The following is a 12,133-nucleotide window of genomic DNA, read 5'->3' on the forward strand; positions in this document are numbered from 1 at the left end:
CTCTCAATAGAAAATAAGGTCTATGCCCTCTCGATAGAAAATTGCACATGCTTTTAAGCTATGCCGTTGGGTCTATATTTTAGAAGGAGGATGTTAAATTTATCGAGAGTGGTCATCTAATTTTTTTTTAAAAATACCTTTTTAAATATTTAAAAAAAATAAATATAAACTCATTAAAAATTACTTATGTAACCATTAAAAAAAAAAATTAGACTCTATTTAGATTTAAAAGTGATCTCAATTAATCTCATCTTATTATTATAATTTTTTTAAATTTCTATATAAAATATAATAGATAATTTAACTTTTTCAATTTTTTAAAATAATAATAATAAATAATATTTTATTCAATTCATATAAATTTATTTTAATTCATTTTATCTCATATTTCAATCCATACGGATGCTTAATGGCTTTTATGGTGGCTGTTCTCGATGTACAAAACTTTGCCCACGAGGCCACAACCTCAATAATCATTCCGAAAAAAAAAAAACATTAAATAGGAAAAGAAGTTATAATTACTTCACATTGTGATATGATAAACTTAATATGATTAAGGAATATTTTTATTGCCATAGAAGACTTTAATTATTTGGGAATCCTATAAAATAAATAAATAAACGAATGTTTGACGGCGTAAGTTAACCTCAAAGACAAGAGTGTGAAATCAGAAATGGGGTAGCTCTCGTATAAAGCTAATGGACAAAAGCAACGAGTCTGAACAGCCACGTTAGCTTCCTTTTTTTATTAAAAAAAACAAATGCAAATAGATTATTATTTTTATCATTATTTTGTTAATTGCATGAGGTGGGCGTGACCAACGAAGGACAAAAGTAGAAGTCAACGCGTTCATCTGGAGAAGGTGATGTTAAATATTCACGTGTTTGAATATAGATCATTGATTCATTGTATAAATATATATATATATATATGCCCTTAAAGAAACAAAAAATTGGTTATTAAAACAAATTATGAATTAAAAGAAAATAGAAAATTAATACAAGCCATGTTTTTCTTTTGAGTTATGGTGGGCATGAAATAATAAAAAAATTAATAATATGCATGATGAATTATTTATTAGACTTACGTCCATTTAATTTTTCAATATACGTGTTTATTTATTTAATAAACATAAGGAAAACACCCCCATTCAAATTGGTTGTTTGGTTTGATCTCTCACAGGTTTAACTTATCCAACAATGACTTTAAATAAAAACCGTTATGGAATTGGATTTTGGCCATGTCGTCCTGCAGCAATAAACGCATCAATCTACATTATTTTTATTTTGAAACGACGAGGTTGACGATCTTAAGGAGATGTTTGGATTCGAAGATGACTTGAGATGAGCTGAGATGAGTTGAGATGGATTGTGAATAGTAATAAGATGAGTTGTGAATAGTAGTGAAATTTATAAGTTAAAGTTACTGAATAGTAATGAATAGTAGTGAGATGAGTTGAGATGAGTTGAGATGAGCTGAGATGAGCTGAGATGACTTGTGAATCCAAACAACATTTTTATAAAAAATTTAGTTTATTTAATAATTTAAATTTTTTTAAATTTTTATATAAAATAAAATAAAAAATTTATTTTTTTAAATTTTAAAATAAAAATAATATTAAAATATATATTTTAATAATATTTTATTTAATTTTTAATTTTTAATTTGGCATTCACATTGATGAGTAGTACTCGTTAGAGGGAATCCCAATGGAGGAGAAGTTCAAATGGCATTCAATGCATGTGGACCAGAAATAAGATCACCAGATATGTATACTAATGTTCAGAGCTAACAATTGAGAGTTTAAGTTAAGGGCATGATTGCATTATTATTTAATTATGAGTAAGGGTAATACACACGGCACTTTTCATAACACATAATGTAAAATAAATTTATTTTTGTAAAGTAATTTTATTTTTATATAATATTTTATTTTAAAATATAATTATGAAATATGTTATGAAAAATACTGTTCATTTATTATTATTTTTAATTATTAATAGATAGTGTCAACCAGCTCGGATTGCGCCTTTCCGTATGGTGCACAGTGCTCCCATTGATAATAATTTCACTTCCAGACTTTCCATCCCTTTTGTCGCCGAGACGTCCTTTTCTGACGATGGACCATTTCTCATTGCCGACCCAATGCATTTTCATTAGTACTTTCGGCTGATTTGGAATGTACCTAACCACTAATATGAGTGACGCTTGAATGCTTATCTCGTGTGTGTAAAAAAATGTGATCTATGATTTATGCAAGTTTTTTTTTTTTAATTTATTTATTAATAAAAATGTGAATTCCATTATTATAATAAGATTTTTTTTTTTTTTTTTTTTATAAAAAAATGTGGATTACATTTTAAATTTATATATATTATTATTCATATATGTAAGAGGATTTTTTCCCTGAAAAAAGGCCCACTGGGCCGCAGTCTAGAAACTCGGCCCAAGGGGTTCCCTATCCAAGCAAGGAACGAAACGACAGCAAGGGAGTGTCATCGTACAATTTACAAGACAGATCGACATGCCACACTGCGACTGCCCTAGGGAACAGTATATGCACAGAACGTAGGGAAAACAAGGAGGTCCCTCAATGCATTGGCATCAGGTAATTTACAGCTCATATAAGATGAATCAGAGGTTAGGGAACCCTTTTGCATTAATGACGCTGCTGATTAAGTCACATGCCACATTTATGAAGTTGGCGCAGAGCCACGCCGTATTAAAGAAAGTCTAACAGCAGACACAAAAAGAGAAGCATTAACTTTATGGAAAAAAGACTATCTGCATCCTCCCCATACACAATATAAATAGCAATATTCAAGTATCGAAAAACTCTCTTTGATCCCTAAACTTTCTTGCTTATTTACTATACTCTAATAATATTTACTAACTTTGTCATCAGAGGTTATCCGGCTCTGAGGCCACCCTCTCAAGGCCATACTCTTTTCTATCTTGTGCATGGTCCATTTTTTAAGACTTGAGTTGTCAGAACTTGGCTCAAAGGTATGCGAACACGACGTTAACAATATGTATAAGTGAATTTATGGACAGTTAAGATTAACCTAAGAACGAAAGTTTCATAAAATAAGAATGGCGTCTGAAGACAGTGAGCTGCTGTGCTTGGCATAAAGTTTGAAAAGTAGCATTTGACTTAGCCCCAGTTTGGAGAGTGAGATAAGATGGATATAGTTTTAGATAAAAGTTAAAAGTTGAATAAAATATTATTATTATTCTTGGATTTGAAAAAAATGAATTGAGATTTGAAAAAGTTGAATTGATTATTATATTTTGTGTGAAAATTTAATAAAGTTATAATGATGAGATAAGATTAGATGAGTTGATATGATTTTTCAATCCAAACAGAGCCTAATTGAACATTCTTTTTAGTCAAAGTTTGGCCACAATCATTAAAATCACACATAATTAATTAAATTTGGAGTGGCCACCTGCCGACGCCATTTTTAAATTTATACTCAAGTCCTTCAAAGTGAGTTTTTAAACAAAAAAAAAGTGGGGGACTAAATTCCAGCTATTTAAATGTAAGTCGCTCTTAATTACGTCCTACGTACTTAAAGATGTTTTGATAAAAATTATATCGAGTCCAAGTAGCATTGATCAACAATCTCTTAGTATGGGAGGGTAGGCAACTGGTAACCTCAATAAATTAACCTGCTAAGCCGATTGGGAGTTTTGATTGTTTTCAAAAAATCGGCAAGGCGGTAGTCCAGTTGGTGCAAGTTGATATTTTATGATTTTGAGATCAGAAGTTCGAGTTAGGATATAAGTTGAAACTATTTATAGTAATAAAGTCTGACTTTTGGGTCATGAGATGAGTTTTGGACCAGTTGGATATTTTGGGAGTACTGTGGTGATAAGTTCACCCTTGAGGTAATAGTTATGGTTCAAATTAGATATTCTGCAGTGAGAAAAACCTCTTGTGGTCATGCTCGGGAAGCATTATTATGCTGGTCGCCCTATCCCTCCTTTTTGCTTAGAAAAAAAAAATTAATTAGGGGTATCATGTAATAATCTGCAACAAGTAATCCAACAACTTTTATTTCTCGAGGTGCGACCACCGATCAGCAGCCTTATTATAATAATGTGGTCCGCATGTGATGTGGTTATATAACTGATGTCGTGAAAGAGAGAAAAAAAAATAAAAATGGAAGAATATCAACTAGGACTTTCTTTATGCATTTAAGAACAAACTAGTCAAATTGGTCCTTCTCAATCATTGTTTCTATTGAAGTATTAAGCGCGACATACGCTCGAGTGGGGTGATTGATAATAATCTTTGGTAAATTCTCTAAAGGTAATTACACATTGAAACATGTGAATGAGACGAACGAGATAGAAAATGAAGAAGAAGAAAAGTGGAAAAAAATGATGAAAAATGTGAGGTTAGCCGTACCATGCTTTATTGGATGGATGCAAATTGCAATCTCGAGCCTCAAAAGTCAAAAGCAAGGGTTTTGCAAAATTTCAACAGAGTACAACGCCGCCATCTACTTCCAATGGCAAGTCACCGACTCAACTTTCAAACGACACCGATCGATGCAATCAGGCCACACGCTATGCATGCAAAGTCAGTCCAATTCTTTATATGCAACAGTTTTTCATTCGTTAGTTATCACAGGTAGCACCCGTGTGCAACGCGTTAGACATGGAAATACGAATCAGAAAATCTTTTCCATTCCCAAGACATTTCCCAAGTAACTCCAACAAGGTCAGGAGAGAGATTAGATCGATTAAAAGAGACGAAAGGAAAAGGGCAATAGAAGTGTGAGATGTTGCTCAAAAGACCCCAAGCGGGGGGGGCTCTATAGAAAAAAAGAAATTCAAAATTCGGTTGTATTTGGGGCTAGTAAAGAAAGAAACTTACAAATGGCTTATATAGTGTATAGTTATCGGTTGGTAAGATATTATTTCTTCCTTAATCCCAAAAAAAGGTTACAGCTGAGTGCAGTTGCACAAGTTAGCCACGGCTAAGGTTTAAATGTATTTGGGTCCTCAGAGAAATAAAAGTGGAGCCCAAGACCTTTCCAACTCATTCGACCTTCTTGCTTTCTTTGGATGAATTCGCAGCCTTAGACTCGTCAAACTCCAACAACTGCACAGGATGGCAAAAAGAGAATCTTAATTCATAAATAATAGTAAATCGATTTGAGTTAAAATATTTTAGGAAGGTTTGAAAAATGAGAAAAAAAAAATAGAAAATTAAAATATTGTTAAAATATAATTTTTGTTTTGAAATTTGAAAATGTTGAGTTATTTTTTATATTTTGTTTGGAAGTTTCGAAAGTTGTAATGATTAGATAAAAAAATTAAAAATTTGAAATTTTGAAATTGAAAAGTGTTTAGATGTTAACATGAGATGAGACCATCTTTGAAACCAAACAGTGCCTTAGTCAAAGAAAATAGCAGGCACAATTACTGCCAAAGTCGATCAACAAAGCAGATATATAAACTCTAGACAATTAATATTGCATGATTAAATCCCGACATACTTGACAGCGTCTTTGAGACCAAACCGGCTATCTCCTAATAAAAAAATATTCAAGCTTTTATAGGCTAAAAACCGAGACGGGATGCTTTGGGTCTAGTAAAGTCTTTAACCTTTTGTAGCATTCTGCTATGATCATTCCGTAGGACACTGGTTAGATTTTATATGGGTTCTATGACAAAACTTTCTCACTCTATTTTACGAATATGTAATTATAAAATTAATTGCATTAGTAGAACTGAAGGAGAAAATTTAGCGCAGATAACGGAAAATGTAAGGGAGATGAACAAACCGGCTTGACTTCGCCATTCCATATGCAATGAGCAGCCAAAAATCCAATAACAGCAGGTACAATATACAAAAGTGCAGGCTGAAAAGTATAGTAACAAAAAAAGGTGATGAACACGTTTGCCCAACAAGTATATATATAAAGATGGATAAAGTAAAGAGGATCGCGCAATAGTCACCTGTGCAGCCTGGAACCAGTTCATGACAAGTATTGTAAGCACCACCCCGGCAGTGTAACCCATGAAAGCACTCTTAAAATACTGGCTGTCCCTCCCTCTAGACACATCAAATCGCAAAGCCAATGCTACAAAAATACCTAATGGGGGAAACCACAATCATATATACAAGCATGCATAATACAATCCGGTAAGCTATGCACGCTAAAGGTTCACATTTAAATGGCTGTCCAAAGAGCAACTCCACAGAAATGTAACCGCGGTACAAGAGTCATTTCCAGACTTCATTTTTTCTTCCAAAATGATTATCTAATTTCATACTTCATCATCAACATTTCCACGATCCATCAATCTTATCCATTATAACAAAAGAAAAAAAAAATCTTTCTTCAAAGAATTTATTAATAAGTAATCTTTCTTTAAATAATTAATAACAGAAAAATCTTAAATTAAGATAAATGTGTCAAAATATTGGTCTGCCCAGAGTAGAAGACAGTCTCTCCTCAGTCCTCACCTTGAAAATAGAATGTATGGCAATTATTGGTTATAACTAGAAGAAGGCAAAATCTATCCAATAAAGTCCTAGATGAAAGCAGTAGTTATTACTTTTCAGCTGAACAATCTCCCTCCACTACCCAAAGAATAAGGTAGAGAGAGAGGGAGAGAGAGAGTAAGCAATGCTCAGGCTTTGATAAATGAGCCATAAAGTATAAAGGACACATTTCGGTACTATCTAGTCAATAATTCTAGGTGCGCCTTGAACACAAAAACCTCAAGATGACACTAGAAGTGATGTAGCTGGTAAATGTTGCACATGATTTTGAGAGACAAATCCCAGAAACAGGGAAGATATCTGCATCAAGATAATGGGCCACTTGATATACAATATCCTCCTTAAAATGGTATTAAAAAGGAAATGCACAAGGTCACAGCAACAATGAATGCATCCCCCTGATATCAAATAATCACATGCACCCTTAAGAATGTCTCTATTAGCAAAATCACAAACAACATACGAACAAACCATTGGCGATCTTCAAAGATGATAAAGTGGCAGACACATCAACCAAAGGTCCCAATCTTTTTATTTTTATTTTTATAAGTCTAAAGGTCCCAATCTTACCAGGGATTACAATGTCACCAAGTCCAAGCATGGAGAATGGTCGAGCAGAATCTGCTGTGGGAAACAAAAGCTGCAGATAAATTGAATGAAATGTGCGATCAGAATGATAGACAGCGCCACTTATACACCAAAAAAAAAAAAAAAAAAGAGAGGAGAGAATGAATTAAAGACCATCATATATCAATTATCCAATTGTGTGTCTAATTACTTATAAAAAAAAAAAAATTATCCAATTGTGGAACACAACATGCAGAATTCAAAAGACAAAAATGAACTTGAACAGCACACACATAAATTTCAATTAAGAGGGATTGTTTACCTTTATGGGAGCATCAAAAGATTTTGCAACACTAACCATCACTGGAGTGAAGAAAACCCAGAAAATATCATATACAAAAAGTCCAGCCTGTAAAAGATGAAGATGGGAAAAGTTATACATATACTGAAAGTTGACCAGATCACGTTAATTGCATGCTTAAGGTACAGGTAATAAACATTTCAGGAAGGTCAGACGATCTACAATAGAAAGAATATTCACAAAATATTATATCTAGGAAGTTGGGAACTCCTAATATTTCTATAAGTTAGACATAAATACATATCTTCCTAGAGGGATAAGAAGATGAAAAGGCAACAACGCAGAAAACCTGTCAGGATGAAATGAGCTCTGATATATTAGGTGTCACAGAGAGAGAGAGAGAGAGGGGGCATTCCTAGCAATGTATGATCAAAATGTAGAACAGTCGAACAGATCATTTTTGAGGTTCTTATGGCAAAAAAAAAAATTTTTTTTCTTGTTTGAATCTAAGCCTTTTAAAGCTAAGTACAGAATGACAGAAGAATGTTTCTTCACTCAAATAAAAAGGAAAGAGGAGTTTCACATTCTTATATCAGAAAGGGCTTATTATGAATACAACTAAACTGAAACTAGGAAAGCACGCACCTCCTAATAAAAGAATAGGTGAAAAAGAGGGCCCAGCAGGATGCAGTTAGTGGGGACAGAGGAAGACAGAGAGAAGCAGAATCGTACAAGTGGTCTGAAACTGTGTAAATTAAAATGATGCAATCACAATGTCTAAAGTCTGAAAGTAAAAGTCTATTGTAATAGCAAGGGGTGGTGGAGAGAGTGAACATATCTATAGATCTTTCCTAGGACAACAAATCAAGTCAAGCAAATACAGAAACCTATTCGAGAACACCACTAGACGCTTGACAATAATATAACCTAAAGTAAAATAAGGAAATATTAAGACCACCCATAGCAATGACTGATATGTGAGTGTGATATGTGCAAATATCTGATATATATCACAGTAGAAAACAAACAATGGATACAGTCAAACAACAGTTTAAATAAAAAGTAATTCTCGGGGAAATAATAAAAAATAATTGCCTTCTTTGATAAGAATCAATACGATCTTTGTAAGGTTCCTCTTCTAAATGAAATTCAAAGATCTTTTTTTTTTTAAAGTTTGTTTCATACTGTCAATTATAAATGTAGTTCATCCTAATGCAGCATGCAGGAAGCACTGGATGGCAAGAAAAACATAATTCTGTGCTTCAGTTTCAGCAGAAAGATTGGTATCAATTCCATAAGTCCTACTTCTTACCAAAAGGATAGCGCCAGTCTTGAAAGACCCAAGAGAAAGCATTTCAATTCCCTGCAAATAACAAAAACGAAACCTTTCAAATCATATTGACAGTAGACACAACATATAAAAGCAGCTCAATGACAGAATGTTTGCATTTTATTGAATAGAGACACTAGCAACAAAAAGGTTTCACTCAAAAGGATGCTAGCAAACCTGTATGCAGAAAGCAAGTCCCAGTATATTGTTAGCAAGCCAATGCTTCTGCGAAGCATACCATGCGCAGAAAAAGGTGCCAGGGATTGCAGCAACGATCTGAGATTTTGTGAACTCAATGTCCAAAGCTGTGTAAGAAAGGTGCAAGGAAAAATATCATTCTGCATAATACAACCAAGATAATGTCAACTAGATCAAACGAAAAATGCAGAGGAGCAGAAAACCAATACTTTAACATGATGGTTTACGTGACTTAGGACACAAAAAATCATTATATACTTGACTAAGAGGCACATAGCAGTTAAAAAGTTTCAAAAGAAAAAATATTTTCAGAATTGACCAAGTAAATGCATTTAATTCACAGAGCATAAAACTCCTGCTTTCTCAGATATAATTCTCTTTCTTGTTTGAATTGAGATTGTGTCCAATATATCGTAAGAAAGCAAACAAAAGCTTTAGAAAGGTTGGCCTAGCTTGAAATGATGTGCATGCAAGGTGTAACTCTTGAGATATTAGTGTATTATGCACTTTTGTTTAGACCAGCAAAACTTTCCATCTTAGAACTTAATTGAAAGCAAACTAGATATTGTGAAGGCTATTGAGAAATAACGATAATCCATCATCAAACCTCAAATATATTGGATTTTAAAAGTTATATATTTAGTTAACAGGTATGGCCCAACTATATATCTAAACCATCAGCAGAACAACAATATGTGAGCACTCGTGTTCTCTATCCAGTTGCAGAAGTATCAATTTTTTTTTAGGTAAGTGGCAGAAGTATCATATTTAATTGAAACAATCTGAAAATGATTTAAGATAACAGATTGTGCTGATATATATGGAAAAGTTGGACTTCAAAGTTCATGTGAAGATTTGCAGCAAACATTAGCAGATGTAAAATCCACAGAAACAACACATACAGTGGAAATATGGAAAACGCCAGGTTATAACGTCTTGATTCCAATGCTCTGGCAGATAACGCTTAATAGCAGGTAACAATGTCGCCCTGACAAAGTGAAAAGAAAAAAAGAAAAAATTATATGAGATCATTTTTTTCATAAGTATAGAATATATAAGATAATGAAGCTAACAAATATAAACCAATTATTTTAATCATGATAAACAATCCCATATGGAAAAAAAAACTTACGAAAGTGCAACGATCCCAAGCACAAAGAAGTAACACGTTAATACAGCATTGACCAAGTCCTTAGATAGAAACTTGAAAAGCAAAAAGAGTGATAACAGCATTGCACTTCCAACAAAAGGGAAACGCATGGCATGCTCATTGGACATTGTCTCCTACATAGATATACACAATATATTTCAGGTAAGATTGGTCTGGAGAACAAAACTATAGACGTAGAAGATGATGAAGATTAGCACTGCTTTACTTACAGAAGGTGGAGTTGGCTTAACAGATCTGTAGCAACCCACATAAACAGTAAGGCAAGCCGTCAAAACAACATTTAGGTTTGGATCCACTTTAACAACAAGTGGTGCTAAAGTTAAACCTGTATTCAAAAATTAATGAATTAAATTACATAGGTCAAGCCCCATATCTCTGGTGCATCTTTCTATACGCACATAAAGCATATAAAGGTGAGAGGAGATTCCATTTCGTCCAAAGACCACTGGCATCAATGTCTCCAGGGAATTAGAAATATGCGACAATATAGAGCTTGTAATACAAATAAAATCTCCAGCAACATTCAGAGACAATCGGCTACCACATCGAACTCATAAAACACATATAACCATTGGACGAGACTCAACAAAATAAACATTGGGCTTTCTTTTCTTTTTCTTTTTTTATGTCGGGGAACCTCTCCAAGGGCCCTTCGGACCCACCCCTGCAGAGTAAACCCTGGTCTCGTGTAGTGCACCCTCGGAAGTTTCCCTATACGGAATTGGTTAAATTGCTAACTTTTCACCAGGGGTGTGGCCCCAAACGATTGTTTGCACTTATGAGGTGTTGAACCTTAGACCTTGGACCTTGAATGGAATGATACCTCAAGACCAAGGCCTTCACCACTTAGGCCAATCCCTTGGGGTTAAACATTGGGGGTTTTAGGAAGTAAGTATCTTGAAAGATAAGTATCTTGAAAGATCGTATCTTGAAAGATCAATTGCTACCTAATGCTACAAACAGGGGTAGACGCCACATGATTTTCCACAAATTAGAACGTAATTTCTTCCATATGGATTCCCCCCCACCCCAAATAAGGTCAAGCAAGCTTTATCTTAAACTTATCCAATCATATGTTTGTAGCCAGTATATAGAAGGTGTATAGACAAACGCAAATTCTCAAAAACTTTGCGCACTGTCCATTTCTTATGTAAAAGGTATTCACTCAACTACCATTGGAACTTTTCATTTTACGCAAACAGCATCATTCTAGGGAGCCTTGAATTCGTGAAAATTTGAACAACGTCGAACAAGCAATGCGCAATTCCACAAAATCGGATTTCACTAATGTCGCAAAACAGTACAAGTAAAAGCTAACCTGCTAAAGCTACATTCGCCAATCGCTCAACGTTTTTCATCGTTATCTGAATCTAAAATCACAAGCGTGACTAAAAATCCCGATCAATTATGAAAAATCTCCCAGTACAGATTCCTCTGCGATCACGAACCTACAAAAAAAACTCGAAAAGCTTTAGTATTAGCCAGATTTATCCTAATTGTTGCTCGAAATAATTGAGTTTCGGAACGAAGACGCAATATTTCATTACTTGAACCGAAAATACACTTTAAGAAGATCGAAACAAATAAATACCGTACAATTCGTCGGCAACAGCACGGATATCTTCTACCTATTCGCTTCCCTCGCAGATCGGAGAAGAGATTCAGATTTTGATAATCTGCAGTTTTAAATAGGGTTTTAACTAAAGAAGGAAATGGAGGGGCCAGGGAGGTAAATGAGGTCGTTAGTGTTAGGGGGCCGACGAATACCCATAGCTACCCATAGCTGTTACGTAGACTTCGGTGACGATCAATTACTATTGGAGTTTTGTGAGAATCAGAAGCAGCGGAATTAGACTGTTGAAACGTGGCTACGTTTTATTGGTTCCCATGGTGGCTTGATGAGAGTAAGCTGTAAGGAACGCGCTGTCAGATAGTTGACGAGGAATTTAGCTAATTTATATGTAGCCACGTAATTTGAGGTCTGCACCCCCAATAAGATTCAACCACGTCAGGCTCGAGAAAATCTTTCCCCTTCCTAAGACT

The 12,133-nt window shown here is 34.2% G+C and overlaps 1 protein-coding gene across 3 annotated transcripts; it reads right to left on the reverse strand.

Moving 5' to 3' along the window:
- Positions 1–4,791: 4,791 nt before the first annotated feature.
- LOC109009520 (signal peptide peptidase-like) lies at positions 4,792–11,836 on the reverse strand. 3 transcript variants are annotated; one of them, XM_018990022.2, is made up of 12 exons: positions 11,719–11,836; positions 11,409–11,538; positions 10,300–10,415; positions 10,052–10,203; positions 9,822–9,907; positions 8,899–9,026; positions 8,704–8,754; positions 7,413–7,499; positions 7,094–7,163; positions 5,974–6,110; positions 5,799–5,876; positions 4,792–5,113 (listed from the first exon to the last, which is right to left on the reverse strand). In XM_018990022.2, exons 2-12 carry the CDS (start codon positions 11,446–11,448, stop codon positions 5,051–5,053), a joined length of 1,008 nt encoding a protein of 335 aa, XP_018845567.1. In that variant the 5' UTR covers positions 11,449–11,538; positions 11,719–11,836; the 3' UTR covers positions 4,792–5,050. The 3 variants fall into 3 exon arrangements, with proteins under 3 accessions (XP_018845567.1, XP_018845565.1, XP_018845566.1); XM_018990020.2 differs by having other exon boundaries at positions 11,687–11,822; XM_018990021.2 differs by having other exon boundaries at positions 11,682–11,822.
- Between the last annotated feature and the right edge of the window lie 297 nt (positions 11,837–12,133).

Source organism: Juglans regia, chromosome 11, assembly GCF_001411555.2.
Source record: "Juglans regia cultivar Chandler chromosome 11, Walnut 2.0, whole genome shotgun sequence".
NCBI classification, from domain to species: Eukaryota; Viridiplantae; Streptophyta; class Magnoliopsida; order Fagales; family Juglandaceae; genus Juglans; species Juglans regia.